At 43.4% G+C, this 15,337-nt stretch overlaps 3 protein-coding genes and 1 long non-coding RNA gene across 5 annotated transcripts; 2 read left to right on the top strand and 2 right to left on the bottom strand.

Annotated features, from left to right (window-relative positions):
• Nucleotides 1-4,171: 4,171 nt before the first annotated feature.
• On the bottom strand, nt 4,172-4,879 carry LOC135110535 (uncharacterized). The gene is made up of 2 exons (XR_010273305.1): nt 4,746-4,879; nt 4,172-4,574 (listed from the first exon to the last, which is right to left on the bottom strand). It is a non-coding gene; the product is annotated as an uncharacterized LOC135110535 (long non-coding RNA).
• LOC135110531 (uncharacterized) lies at nt 4,256-6,649 on the top strand. The gene is made up of 5 exons (XM_064022941.1): nt 4,256-4,412; nt 4,869-5,036; nt 5,124-5,357; nt 5,849-6,019; nt 6,328-6,649. Exons 1-5 carry the CDS (start codon nt 4,391-4,393, stop codon nt 6,390-6,392), a joined length of 660 nt encoding a protein of 219 aa, XP_063879011.1. The 5' UTR covers nt 4,256-4,390; the 3' UTR covers nt 6,393-6,649.
• A 209-nt stretch (nt 6,650-6,858) lies between these two features.
• LOC135110532 (uncharacterized) lies at nt 6,859-11,827 on the top strand. 2 transcript variants are annotated; one of them, XM_064022942.1, is made up of 6 exons: nt 7,043-7,249; nt 8,118-8,508; nt 8,951-9,133; nt 9,333-9,563; nt 10,724-10,897; nt 11,323-11,827. In XM_064022942.1, the coding sequence occupies exons 2-6, from the start codon at nt 8,490-8,492 to the stop codon at nt 11,355-11,357; spliced, it is 642 nt and encodes a 213-aa protein (XP_063879012.1). In that variant the 5' UTR covers nt 7,043-7,249; nt 8,118-8,489; the 3' UTR covers nt 11,358-11,827. The 2 variants fall into 2 exon arrangements, with proteins under 2 accessions (XP_063879013.1, XP_063879012.1); XM_064022943.1 differs by lacking the exon at nt 8,118-8,508 and having other exon boundaries at nt 6,859-7,249.
• Nucleotides 11,828-12,159: 332 nt separating this feature from the next.
• Nucleotides 12,160-14,464, bottom strand: LOC135110533 (uncharacterized). The gene is made up of 5 exons (XM_064022944.1): nt 14,323-14,464; nt 13,258-13,416; nt 12,951-13,169; nt 12,663-12,803; nt 12,160-12,312 (listed from the first exon to the last, which is right to left on the bottom strand). Coding segments are annotated over exons 1-5 (540 nt in total). The 5' UTR covers nt 14,342-14,464; the 3' UTR covers nt 12,160-12,310.
• Between the last annotated feature and the right edge of the window lie 873 nt (nt 14,465-15,337).

Raw genomic sequence — 15,337 nt, 5'->3', positions numbered from 1 at the left:
ATGAGCATAACATGAACAAGACATGACTGGGTGGCCTTGTAGTAGCACACACAGCCAGACCCACAGATGGGAGAGGTATGGCATCTGAGAACAAATAGCTAGGTAGTGTTTACTGAAAGTAGCCTTGGAAGTTCCGCCGCCCAGGGCCTGAAAGACTAGACAAAACTAGTTATTGGGAGTCTTTTCATCTATCAGCGGAGTGTAGCCACTCAACAGTGTTGCTTAATTCAGTACAGTACGTGTTCGCTACGGGAAAGGGAGAAGAGGTACGGTACTGCACTCTATCATGCCCCAAAAGCTGAAATAAGAGCAACGTGATAGGCGGGGTGGAAGATATCAAAAGTCACTTAGAATCATCATACTACTTATCACACATCGTCTTACATCTTGCATCACACTCACTGCTGTAAAAAAAAAAAAAAAAAAAAAAAAAAGACCGTCATCCGTGTGTTACCGTCTCCCCTTTAGTAAGTGTTCATTATTCGAGGTGATTATCATTCCCGCCAGATGGTGAAATTGGGCTGGACTATGTGATGAAAGGCACTACAAGAACAGGATCATATAGCGCCGCTCCTGTGTGATAGAATGACTTGGTTAAAATATTGCATTGTATTTACTGGCTGAAATACCAAGGAAACCCCTTTTAACAGTCGCTCGTGGCAATAAGCGATTTTCATCAAGATATCAATACACAAAAGAATCTGTCGAATGTACTAAACGTAATACAGTACATGGTTATGATTTACGTGCATTATATTGACTAAGACACCAAGAAAACCATTTTTCATAGTGCTGTTGTGGTGTAGAACTGTAGATCAAGGTACCAAACGAGATACAATATTATAAAATCTTGGTTAGTTATAATCCACATTTACTGTACTAGCTAAAACCTCAAGAAACCCTCTTTTTATATTACTCTCGTGGTAAGTAATTTAGATCAAGATACCAACAGAAAAAAAAAAAAAAGACATCCACTGAGTGTACCAAATGAGATACAGTACTTGGAAATCTTGGTTATAATCCACGTGTATTGTACTGGCTGAAACGTCAAGAAAATCCTCGTTAATAGTATTCTCGTCGTACTCTCGTGGTAAGACATAAGATACCTACAGGAACAAGAAACTGTCAGGCATAACTAACGAGATACAGTATTTGGAAATATGGTAACACTGGACACCACAATTCTTGTTTCATTCTATACAACACATGTGATGGAATATCGTTCTATCCACATTCTACCTAACGAAACTGTTACTATATATCTTGTTTACTGAAATCATCACCACACTGGCACTACATGACACTGCTGAGGCGACAGAACCCAATCAGGATCCACTACCACTGGCCTGATGTTTGCCTCACGCCACCAACAGAATGTTCTCTCGGTAAATTTGTGTGCAAACGGACGTGTTTTCCCCACGTTCCAGTCCATCCTCCTGCCCCAGCGGTCAGATGGGAAGGGGAAAGCAATGGTAAACACGGTGTTTCTGGGAGCGGCTGGGATAAACAAAATTATTTACCGCGTAGTTGGAGAATGCACGGTTTATGTTGCAATGTACTGAGGTTCCCGTCGGGTGTGTCGTAATCTACACATATTAAATGTTGTTAAAAAGAGATAGAAAAGACAGAATAACTGGTTGAGTGTTTAAAGTGTTTAAAGTGTTTGAATGCCTTTGTTGTTCAAGAAATACAGCAGATATTAGCATTTATCAGCTTTGGCTATTAATTATTCCATCAGTTAATTTCTAGAGTAGTAAATAAAGAAGAGGAGAAAAGAGGAGGCGGATGAAAGAAAGATCTCTAAGACAATATTAGTCATGAAATTAAGTATGGGAGCATTATGATGAATAAATATATACATAAGGAAAGTTATATATATATATATATATATATATATATATATATATATATATATATATATATATATATATATATATATGTAAACGGAGACTGCACTGTTACCACCTCCAAGCAAACTGTGAATCAAGAGGTATTATTTAATGAAAAACTCGTCCTGATGGTAGAAGAGAATGAAAAGAAAAAAAAAAGTGAAATTAATTTCAGTGGGGAAAATTGAGAAGAATGGATTGAAATATCTTGGTGTAACCCTGGATAGAAAGCTTTCCCCAGGCCCGGTGTGGATGGGGTGTTTTTATCTTACGTTGTGCGGCCCTTTGTGTCCTAATCATTTATGTCACTTGTTGGTTCAAAGGACGTGATGAACTTCATAAAATTTTCTTCTTGGTAATTGCTTTCATGTTGAAATAATTCTTTTATCCGTCATTTTTTTTACGTATTTCTATCTTTCTTTCTTCCTCCTCCATTTCTTCTTTCTATATTTCTTGCTTTTTCCATTATTGCTGTAGCATGTTCATCCTCCTTCTTTCGTGTTTCATCTTTTCCTTCTTTTGCATATAATATTTCTCCTTCCGTGATTCATCTCTTCCTTCTTCCATTCTTGCTGTCGCATGTTCCTCCTTTTTCGTGTTTCATGTCTTTCGTCCTCTGTTCTTGTCACATATTCCTCCTTCTTTCGCGTCTCATCTCTTCTTGGTGTTTCTTGGGTCACAACATGAACACTCAACACACAGTTTAGTGGGGACGCGTGTAGGTATGACACGGAGAAACCAGAGCTAATAAATCGTTCAGATAACAATGCTGTCTGAATTCTGGATTAGAAAATAAAGGGAAGATAAGATTCCAGGTTGAAGCTGAAATCTGAGGCACCTGCTTTGATATACTTCTTAGGTCGCCGCGTGTCTCTCCTGATCTGATGCTAAATTATGCTAAAAGTATGAAGCAACGAGGACAAAACTTTCACATGATTGTAAAACTAGCAAGGTGACGCATATATATATATATATATATATATATATATATATATATATATATATATATATATATATATATATATATATATATATATATATATATATATATATATATATATATATATATATATATATATATATATATATATATATATATATATATATATATATATATATATATATATATATATGCATAATTTTTTTCCTCCTTTTACAATCATAACATATAATTCCTTCTACCCAGCCCAAAGTCAAGATCTCTCTCTCTCTCTCTCTCTCTCTCTCTCTCTCTCTCTCTCTCTCTCTCTCTCTCTCTCTCTCTCTCTCTCTTACTACGAATGTTGTATTATGGTCTCTCGCGTATTACAAAATATTTGCTGATAATTTATTTTCCTTTTTTTTTTTTTTTTTTTTTAGAGGCAAGGTGACCGAAGCTGTTCAGAAACTTGCGCTCTCGCCTCCATTGTCAGTGACCTTCAAGGCAGTATAGTGTATGTATATATGAACAGGTAGTGAGACGCAAGTAGCTTACCTTTGTTTTAGCAGGCAGAGGTAGAAGTTTGGTGTATGTATATTGTGTTGTAGAGAGAGAGAGAGAGAGAGAGAGAGAGAGAGAGAGAGAGAGAGAGAGAGAGAGAGAGAGAGACCATCACTATTACCACCACCACCACCACACTTGTTTTGCAGGCTGGCTACAATCCCGGAAAAAAAAAAAATCTTAGTTTCGGGGAAATACTTATTTCTTTTTTCTTTTTTTTCTATTCGTGTGTGTTGCCTCACAGGGCCGTATTTTTTTCCGTCTTTTTTTTTTTTTCATCCTTCCGGCAGCATGCTTTGCGAAGAAGAAGAAGAAGAAGAAGAAGAAGGACAATAAAGCTATTACAAACACAATGTACAAACGAGAGAGAGAGAGAGAGAGAGAGAGAGAGAGAGAGAGAGAGAGAGAGAGAGAGAGAGAGAGAGAGAGAGATTATGGGTATGCAGGAGAGATGGGACAGGTTTGCCCGGCACTTTTTAGCAGTAGAGGAGGAGGAGGAGGAGGAGGAGAAAAAGATAAAATAAAAAAAAAATGTAGAGGAACACGATCATACGCAGCATTATTCCTTTTTTTTCAGATTTTAAGTATAAGTTTTAGTACAAGTTATAGTACAAGACAGCTTAATGTTTCGTTTCCTCCTCAAATACTGAAGTACGGCTTTGTGTATCTGACGCAGTACCATTTGACAAACATTCTGCGTCATCACTGCAAGAAAACACCGTGAGAACCCAAGGAATCATCTCTGTGTCCTTTGAAAACAGTCCTTATATGAGAGGCTAATATGGTCAAGAATACGGGCCTAGGTTCCAAAGTGTGACGAAAAGAACGAAGGAAGACCAACTGTAGTGTATGTTGATTCCAGCCCTGCACCGTGAGTAGCAATACGGTACCGCAGGTAAAACCAGTCTTCCGTGGCAACAGTGAGGGTCCTGTTTTGTGGCTGGTGCACAGGTCCCGCCTCCTGCCCCTTCCTATATAAAGGCTGGGCAGCGGGCGGCCTGACACACTCCGCCGAGGCGAGATGATGGCGCAACTTAATCCAGGTGAGTGCATGAGTCTGGAATGTGCCCCCCCGCCTCCTTCCACGGGCTTAGAACGTTCCTTTCTGGTATGTTCTCAAGTTTTGTTCTGCTTCCCTTCACTATTCCATCCCGGCAGCCTCACACAAGTAGCTTTCCAGGCTGAGGGAGGCGCTGCGGTGAGGACTGGAAAGAATAGGAGAAGTGATGAGTTACGACAGCCGCAGAGCTTGCACAGTTCCTTCTGCATCGTGTGTTTGGAGATGAGGTGGAGGATGATGAAAGTGTATAGCGACAGTGCCTCAACGCTTCAGCTCAAAATCTTATAGCATGCTCACACTTATAACGTCAACATACCTAATAATGATGCTACACAGATTTATCAAGCTCCTTCCCATCCTGCAGGAAACCTTGTGATTAATGTATCTGATCCCAAGCGGAACCATCCCTCCAGGAGAATCTAGCATTTTTAATTTGCAGGCTTGGCTGTGTTGCTGTGTGTCGTGGTTGCAGCGCCACTCACCACCGCCACGAGTGAGTTCGTCCCTCAGATCCCCGCCAGCCAGGAGGAATCGCCCCTCGCCAATCTGTGGAAGCACGCCCTCAAGGAGCAGGGTGCCGCCACACCCACCGAGAGAGACGACCAGGGTGAGCATTTGTGTGTGTGTGTGTGTGTGTGTGTGTGTGTGTGTGTGTCCCGCTAAACAGAAGCGTGCAGGTCTCTTTCTCTTTCAGGACCAAAGACCTTCATAGCGCCAGATTATGGAGTGGTGATCAACTGGGTGCCGCAAGACTCCGCCCACCCACTCTACGCCCCCCAGTACATCAACCTTTTGCGGGAGATCCTTCTGGACTACATGGTTCAGGTGGTGGTGAAGCCCGACGACCCCAGGATGAGTCAACCCAACGGCCTGCAGGTGATCAACCGCAACGGCAGGACCATCACCTTCAAGCGGGTCGTCTCGGGAGGTGAGTTACGCCGCAGCCTCTGTACACTGGCGGCGGACGGCAGAGCTGTGGCGCTTCTTTCATCACAATGGCATCGCCACTTGTGTTGCTGATAGAAATTACACACTACCGGGGTTTGCTTTGAACGGGGCCGCTACAGGAAAACTATCCATGCACACACAGGTTGTAAGTTCACAGTTTCTTTACATAAGTGGGTCAAACTAGTGGTTATTGTATACAGGGTATAACACGAGTTTCTGCGGATAATGCCAGAGGTGAAAGTACAAGTTAATCTAAGTCGAAAATGTTCAATGGACATATGCATTGTAAGGCGTTGTTTAGCCGTGGTGTGGCCTGGCGACAGAAACTCGTGTTACTCCCTGTATACCTTATGTGCAATGATGAGGTCACTTTCTGAACTAGGCACGCCTGAAAGACAGACGCAAGGAGAAGAAAATAAGAACGAAACAGCGTGAACTCTTTTAATCTTCCTTCTCCACCACCACCTGCAGACATAACAGTGAACGGGAAGAAGGTTGTTAAGAGCACGGCCCACAAGGACGGCACGTTCTCCTACATCCTGGATAAGAGTCTCTTCGGCCACCGCGAGACAGTGCACGAGGTCTGGCAGAAGTACATAGAAACGGTTCCTGTGTATGACCCATTCGGCACACTAATAGCAGGTGAGAAGTGTGTGTGTGTGTGTGTGTGTGTGTGTGTGTGTGTGTGTGTGTGTGTGTGTGTGTGTGTGCTTATGAATCAACGTTGCTTGTGAGATACAGCAATACATGCTGGAAAGAAAACAGTTAAGATAAAGTAATACGCGCGGAAACAATATATATATATATATATATATATATATATATATATATATATATATATATATATATATATATATATATATATATATATATATATATATATATATATATATATATATATATATATATATATATATATATATATGGAACTCAGATAAGCTGTTCTTCAGGTCCACGCGCCCCTCCTCCAGAAAAGTCGGAAACTGCTGCCGCATCTCCTCCAGCCTCACCATAGAAGTGCTGGCCGAATTAAAAGGTGGAGGCAGGCAGTCCCTCACCCTCCCCGCCTTCAGTGGTGCCTTCCTCATATTCAGCGCTCCACTTGCACAGTGCTCCAGAACTGTTTGGTGAGCCGAGCAGCCGTCCACTGAGGGCAACACACAGAGGGGTCGCCTTCGCCTCACCACAGCAACACAGCACGAACACAGTGTTCCTCGGCCTTCAGTCATCAGTGTTACTTTTGCCTCATAAGAGTAAATCATTATAAATTATTCTTGGTGTTTCAGTATTAGCTGAATCCACACACTTCATAGCTCGGCGTGCCCTTTGGGACCACGAAGACCTTGTAGTATTGGAGAGAAGTGCTTCAAGTACTTCATTATGTCATTTTCAACACAAACACTGACAACATAAGAACATCAGCCATCAGCCTACATGTGGCAGTCCCGGTTAATTACACCCATACACGAAAAAAAAAAAAAAAAGATTAGAGGATGCAGTACAAATTAAATGACTGATTAGACGGTTGATTAGAGGTTACAAATATATACAACAATTAACATCTCAATACAGGAGGCGACTTAGGTGTTGGCAGTGAAATTGAACTGAGAGAGGGGAAAAGGTTTCACTCTTAGATAGCAAAACTGCGCCGAACTGGCAACTGTGCTGTCGCTGCCAGGATGTAAACAAACCAAGAGGGGAGAGTGACGAGGGAGGTGAGAGGGTTGCAACATCCTGTATCCCAGCGCTGCGGTCTTAGTGCAGACTATTACATTGGTGCTGACATGAGTATTTCCCCATTACGCCAGTCTTCACGTCACATGGTCTTAAGGAAGATAACTGTGTCACGATAACAGCTTTAGTTCTTCATCAGTGAGTGTTTTCCTCACATTAAGTACTTTTAAGTAAAATGTTAAATCTTTTTGAGTGGTATGGTTTTCTTCTTAAGTTTAGTGTAACAGATGTAAGTGTGGTGAAAGATTTTGAAAGACATCACTGACAGTATACAGAAGACAGTATAAAAGATATTCATGCCAAAATAAAATATTGTAGAAAAGTGAAAAAAAAAAATGTAAAAATACACACACACACACACACACACACACACACCTGATAGTAATACGCGTACTGGCAAAAGTGTGTGTGTGTGTGTGTGTGTGTGTGTGTGACGTCGTGAACACACCTGCAGAGTGAAGGGCAGGGTGAGGGGCGGGGGAGGAAGGGAAGGGAAGGGAAGTTTCCTTGAGATTGCAGACGACTAGGTGAAGTGAAGAGATACTCTGCCCCTGTCATTACGTCATTAATCTTGCAGTCGCATTATTACGTATTAACCTTAATAAGATTTTTCACTCCTTTTTAAATTTAATGTTTACTTCTTAATAGGATGGCAGGTAGTAATATGCTTGATGGTTTGCAGTTTCTGTATCTTCTTATATTCAGTAGTTACATGATTTCGGGAAGCTACAGAGGGAGTAGTGTTGGAATGAACCTCGAATATTGTATACTAAATGTAATGCCGTTCCTGCGTGAACATTCCTGCATTCCTGTAGTCCAGAAATAAAGCCAGACATATCAAGCAATACGGGCCTTTGTAAGATTTATTCCGCTGCGTGACTTATGTAATGACGAATGCTCTAATGGTCTTCCCAACTGTTTCCATAAAAGTCGTATTTCATAACTCTGCCAGTGACTCTTAATGTCTTGATTGCCCTTATATTCGTTTTTAACATTTCCGGCACAGGTGTGGAAGTGGGGTGAGGACGGCGCCACAGGTGTGCAGGCACCATTAAGGTATAGAATGTGGGTAAGGTGTCTCTCTGGCCTCCCCACCACTGATATCGCACCAGGTATTCACACCCACAATTTTATTTACCCTGAGGAACTGCGAATTCCCTGTTTTGTAGTTGCTAGACAGGTCCTGCGTCTCGGCTGTCCTCCGTCTGCCCTCTGCTTACAATACATGTGAGACTGGGAAGCAGACAACCAAGCAGAGGCCGCGATAGTCTGTGTATGGCCATTCCGGCAAGACTCTCCCGCCTCTTAGCGAGTGATATATTAATCACTGACACACATGTGAGCAGACACACGCACACTCATTTCTGAGACGTGCACGATGACGCATCCCAACCCAGGTGAGTGCGAACAGAGCCTCGATTCATTACCCTCGCTACTTCCATACCTTTAGGCAAAACTTCCAGCACATATAGTAGGTACTTAGAACAACACTGGTAGTGTCCTTAGGTACATAAAATGTTATAGATGCACCCTTTCACCTGACCCGTATGTCAGCCTGAAATACGGTACTGCTACCACCATGTGTTTGTTGTACCGTTTTTTTTTTTTTTTAAGTCTGGGTCGATCAAGGACTCACTGAAACAGGTAGGGAGATGCGGAGTCGCCCTGCTATTTTATGCTGTTTTATGAGTTTAGTGTCTTGATTTCAATGTAATGTGTGTGATGAGAGGGAATAAGTCTGGGACCCAACAGGTGGTGTTTGGCAGTACAGCGTATCTATATCAAGTCTTATCAGTAGCCTTCAGTGGGGTGGGAACTGATAGCCGCGTTGTGTTGCAGGCGTGGCTGTGTGGCGTTGTGTGGTGATCCTGGCAGTACTCATGACCGCAGCCATGAGTCAGAGAAACCTCCTGCCTGCCCTTCCCGCCAGTCAGGACGACTCCTCCCTGGCTAACCTCTGGCGACACGGTCTTAGGAACCAAAGAGATTCCAATGGCGAGGCCCTGAGGAGTGATGACCCGGGTGAGTGTGTGTGTGTGTGTGTGTGTGTGTGTGTGTGTGTGTGTGTGTGTGTGTGTGTGTGTGTGTGTGTGTGTATGTGTGTGTGTGTGTGTGTGTAAAGTTAGACAGAACTGTTCAGATTCTCTCCTATTTCAACTTCAAAAACCTACGTGGCCTGTTTGAAATTATACTGAATGGTACATATTCTATCCTGTTTCAGCCCCGAAGACCTACCTAACGCCGCCTCACGGAGAGGTGATGAATTGGGTGCCGCAAGACTCCGCCCACCCCCTCTACGTCCCCGAGAATGCCAACTTTCTGCGGGAGATTCTGTTCGATAACATGGTACAGGTCGAAGTGAAGCCTGACGACCCCAGGATGAGTGAGCCTAAAGGTCTGCAAGTGACTAACCTTAACGGGAAAACTCTCACTTTCACCAGGGATGCCTCAGGTAAGCTACACCGCGCACCTGTACAGATACTACCCGGTGACCTCAATAGGAAAAGAAATATATACATCTGAGACGGCAAATTTAGTCATGATTTTCTCTAGGAGTGACAAGGCTGGGGAAAGTTAGGGATGAATATATCAGAGGCGTAATGCATGTCAGTTTGGGGGACAAAGCTAGAGAGGCGGGACTCAGGTGGTCTGGGTGTGTCAAGAGAGGAGTGCGTGGGGAGGAGGATGCTGGGAATGTATCTATCAGGCAAGATGGGAGAGACCTAAAAGATTTGTGGTGCAGTGAAGGAAGACATGCTTGTAATGGGTGTGAGTGAGGAAGGCGCAGAAGACTGGGTGATAGATGAAAAGAGATCCGGGAGTTATGAAGCAAAGAACACCGGCGATAAGGATGTTGTGGTGTTGAAGGCTTACGTCACTTCCTGAACCATGGACACACCGCCTCCCAGGACGCTTGCCTCGTGCATCAACAACAAACATAGGAGCAGGAATAATAACAGTGTTCATATCACCATCATCAACAACAGTAACAACTTTTGTCATTTCCTTTAACTGCATATATCACAGGAAGCTTGTCTTATAATAGCAAAAAAAAAAAAAAAAAAAAAAAAAAAAAAAAAAAAAAAACATTACTATTATTACTACTACCACTACTTTTTCTATAACTACTACCACTACTACTACTACTACTACTACTATTACTACTATTACTACTATTACTACTACTACTACTACTACTACTACTACCCAGATTACCATCACCATCACCGCAGACATCCGCAGACATAAGAAATCCATTGTAATTATTTTACTCTTTTGTTTTATTTTATTTAAGAGAGGTGTGTGTAAAAATAAATGTGAGAGAGAGAGAGAGAGAGAGAGAGAGAGAGAGAGAGAGAGAGAGAGAGAGAGAGAGAGAGAGAGAGAGAGAGAGAGAGAGAGAGAGAGAGAGAGAGATCCACTGAAGACAAGTCCCTACAGAATGCAATTTAAAAACAAAACCAGCATTACACGAATCATCTTGAAGCCTCCGTCTTGACAGCACTAAATCACAGGTGGGAGGGAACACACACACACACACACACACACACACACAGGTATAGAGACAAGGAGCTCCAGAGTTTACCAGTTATTGCCGCCACTGATACACAGGTGTCCAGGTGGAGGGAATCCCGGTGACTGACTCAAAGATCAACGAGGACGGCACAGTCTCGTTCACGCTGCAGGAGAGTCTCTTCGGCCACCGCGAGAGGGTGAGGGATGCGTGGGAGAAGATGCCCAAGCCGTCTGCGAGATTCGGGCCCTTCGGCGGCGGACACCCCATGAGTGAGTGTGAGGTGGTCGTGATGATGATGATGATGATAATAATAATTGTCGGTTTATTCGTTATAGGTGATACGAAAAATGAAAATATACGAAAAAGACAGACACTGGTGATTCAATACTGATATTGAAATAAATACTCTTACTAATGTGTGTGTGTGTGTGTGTGTGTGTGTGTGTGTGTGTGTGTGTGATATGTTATTCTCCAAGGCAAGGGGATGAATCTTCAAATAACTACCTTGTGTAAAGTGAGACGAGGCACAGTATCTTGCTTTCGTGTGAGTGACCAGATAGATGAAGTATGGGATGCAATGAGTGACAGAGTGTAGGGGCCCTTATATTGGGTGTAATTGAAACTTCCCACGTGTAACTAGTCTTGCTAAATATTCCGGTGTACCTTTCGTGTAATCAACAACTTTTCCTTTCAGACGCACCTCCTCCTCCTCCTCCTGAACCATTCTAGTGAGGGCCAAGGGTTGAAAGGTGGAGGTAGGCAGACCGACAGGAAACACACACAGGAACATCGTTGCCTTTACTTTCCTTCTCGCTATCTGTTGTGGCCCTCTTGCATTAAGGCCCATATTCTGAAACATTTCTGCTCCGCACCTCCACAACTTACCTAAGGGTTCTGAAGGGTGTTTTTACGGTTCTAATGGCAGAATAACAAGATTTCTACATTAGTAACAGGAGAAAGACTCTTGAGAACCTGGCTTATCATCTCTGTGGCGTTAGAAAATAGTTGTGGTAAGAGAGTAAAGCGTTTCTGGGTACGGACCTAAGACAGTGCTCGTGTTGCTTGTGTTGAGTGAGTATCTGTTCACTGAGAGGACGCATAGCACGTTCCTCTTTGCCTCACCACCACGCACAGTATTCTTTGGCCTTTATTAATCAGTATTGCCTTTGCTTGACGAGAATAAAGCATTACAAAAATTATGCTCTCGATGTTTTAGTCTCGATAAGAACGACACAAGGGAAATATAAGAAAAAGGACCCAGTAATTGTCTCTCTCGTGTTTCCTTCCTCTTTGTCAGGCTCCCGCAGAAGGTGTTGCGCAGAGATGATTTGGTACTGACAGTGGGAAATGCGGCTGAGACTGAAATGATAAGAGCACGGAATTCAAGGGCCTGAGAGCAAATTATGAAGGTAATTCTACGAGTAGATGTACATAGAGGGTCCACCTATACGAGATCAACAGCGCAAATTGAAGGTAGTGGCTTTGTCTGCGAGATGAACAGAGTGACCACGTATGGTAAGTTACATGCATATTTAGAGTTCTGCTGCTTTATTGTCAAGTGTCTGTGGGAGCGTGACGCCAGATTGTCTGTTTCTTGCTACCACTTTGGGCTGCCAGAGACTCAAGCCTGCTGTACTGAGCCACACGCATCTACTTCACTCTCTTGGTACTGGTTGAAGCCATTCTGCAGAAGACATGCCCTTCGATTACTATTACAGGGAAAAATGCGTTAGTAATTTTTGACTAGGACACAGAAAGTATATTGCACAGGTCTCATAGTACCTTCCAAGAACTTACCAATGAGTCCACAGGTATCTCTTCTCACTCTTATTATGTCCAACTTCCTAATGCAAGAGTCAATCAGTATTCTAAGTCTTTCATCCCTTTCACTGGTAAACTCTGGATCTCCCTGCCTGCTTCAGTATTTCTCCCTGCCTGTGACTTAAACGCTTTCAAGTGAGAGGTTTCAAGACACTTCTCCCGGCAGTTTTAGACCTGCCACAAACACACTCACACACACACACACACACTCACAGAAGGTAAGATCGGACCTCTGGTGGCGGAGTTGAGACATCAAGCCGCGGTGGCCGAAAAGGTCCCCCTGCAGGTAGTACGACACCGTGTGGTCCTTGTTACTGATGGCAGAGACCACTTGTACTCCATTCACGGTGATGGCTGAGGGGGGTGGAGGCTGTGGTCAACGAAGAGGAGGAAGAGGAAGAGGAGGAGGAGGAGGAGGAGGAGGAGCGAAGTGCTACGAAGATTACCTGTGTACATCTCTGTCTCTACTGTTTACTGGAAACCCTACGTGGCCTGGCTTACTTGCACCGTTGCGTCTGAAGACGAGAGGCTTGCCGTTGAGGTTGATCACTCTGAGGCCATTAGGTTCTCTCATTCTCTTGTCATTGGCGCTCACTCTCTCCTCCACCATGTAGTCCATCAGCACCTCTCTCAGGATGTGCGCGTTCCTGTGCTGGAAAAGTTCTGGCGGTACCCAGTTCTTAAAGACGCTAGGGCGCGGCGCCAGGAACGTCTTGGGACCTGAAATGAGGAGCCGCTTGCAAGGTCCCGTCGAAGCGTGTCAAATGCAGGCACACACACACACACACACACACACACACACACACACCTATCTTGGTCTCTTGGTACTTGAGTGCCGTCCGCCATAGTTCAATCAGAGGGGACTGCTCCTGGCTCTGGGGAATGGCAGGCACGATACCGGTGGTGTGAGTGAAGCTGGTAGTCGCGAAGGGCACCACGGCCACCACGCACAGCCATACAGCCGCTCCTGCAACACGGTGACGCTATAAATTCCCACTCTCTCTCTTGGTTTGCCTTGCCACCCACGCCTCAGTTTCGGACTAGTATTCTGAAACACTTCTCGGCGCACCTAAGCTACTTTCAAAAGGCTCTGTAGCTGAAGTAATATGGGTTTTTAAATGTGTTTACGGTTCTGGTGACAGATTAACAATATTTAAACATTATGGACAGGCGAAACATTTAGAGAACTCGGCCTATAATCTCTGTGTCCTTTGAAAGTAGTCGTAGTGAGAGAACAAAGCATCTGTGAATACGGGCATTAGCTGCAGCCAAGGAAGTCAAGGAACCCTGAACTACAGCTCCGATCCACCGCCCGTACTGCCATCTGGCGGCTCCACTGGGTGTAGCAATGTGAGGGACAATGACTTTTAACCCACTTACTGTTAAGGTCGTCTGTTGTTAACCTTGAGATCACTGTAATAAATTGTTTGGATGGACATGAAGAAAATAGAAATATGAGGTTAATCTAATCTTTGCCACGATGTAATAAATTGTTTGGATGGGCATAAAGAAAAAAAAAGTTAATTTCATCTTGGCTAAGGAGCAGGTGTGCGTCTTTAAGAGAGCAGTAGAAAAAAAAAAAATCTTAAAAGTTGTTGACGAATATGGGAAAGATTGACTAGCGGCAAAAGGGTTGAGAGACCAGTGTTGCGGCCAGCCACCACTGTCCCACTGAAGGAGAACTCATAACCTGGAAAATCAGTGGAAATACAGAAAATAAAATGTAATAATTTCAGATGGACACAAATCTCAGCGTGAGCGTGTGTTGGGTTTGACAGTCTTCACTTGGACCGAGGGAAACAGAACACACACACACACACACACACACACACACACACACACACACACACACATACAAAGAGCCGCCACTCACCCAGTCTGAAATGTGCCATGCTATACAGGGAGCAGGTCACAGCAGAGTGTGTGGTGCGGGTGCCTGCTGTACAGTCCTTATATAGCGGGCAGAGGAATGGGAGGGGCAGTGGGAAAGGTATCTCTGCACAGAAATAATTGACGAATCCTTCACAGTCGCTAAGATAAACAATTTTGATTCGAGTCACCTGGCGTGACAGCAACAACGTGAGGGGAGACGGTGAGAGACACGAGGTTGTTTTATTCCAAAGAGGATGTTATACTTTCGTGTTTTGCTGCAGGTTTAACAAGGCGAGAAACTCCTTCGGAAAAAAATATATATGTATATATATGAGAGGATGTCATCTTGTTAAATTTGTTTCCTGAAGATAATGATGCGTTCCTGTGTGTGGCCAGACAGGGCATAAGTGTGTGTGTGTGTGTGTGTGTGTGTGTGTGTGTGTGTGTGTGTGTGTGTGTGTGTGTGTGTGTGTGTGTGTGTGTGTGTGTGTGTTGGGGTGGGGTATGTGTGGATATGGGTGTGGCTGTGGCTGTGGGTGTGGGTATGAGTGTGGTATAGGTGTGGTGTAGGTGTTGTGTGGGTGTGGGGTGTGGGTGCAGTGTAAGCTTGTATTACCTCTGGTCATTTTATGCTTTCAATGGAAATTTTGTTTAATTTGTGTTTCTGTGGTTAATAAACTTACTACTACTACTACTACTACTACTACTACTAAAAACAGATAAAATACAACAGCCTTTATTGTCAGATTGGATACATGATTCAATAGGTAATTGTTCTGGCATGGAGCTCAACCGTAAGGTAAAATATAAAATACGTACTCTATTTATATACTGTATACAAGATACTCTTCATACATATATACACTTTAATATTCATAATAAATGTATGCATACACAACTGTACTTTACTTAATCACAAGCCTGCTTTGTTGAGATACTAAGTGGTTAAAAGATGTGATGTTCTTAGGAATGAAGGAATTTTTGAACTTGTTTATATGGAGATCAGGAAGTGCTGA

Source organism: Scylla paramamosain, chromosome 20, assembly GCF_035594125.1.
Source record: "Scylla paramamosain isolate STU-SP2022 chromosome 20, ASM3559412v1, whole genome shotgun sequence".
Lineage (NCBI taxonomy): Eukaryota > Metazoa > Arthropoda > Malacostraca > Decapoda > Portunidae > Scylla > Scylla paramamosain.
This window is presented reverse-complemented; position numbering and strand designations above follow the sequence as displayed.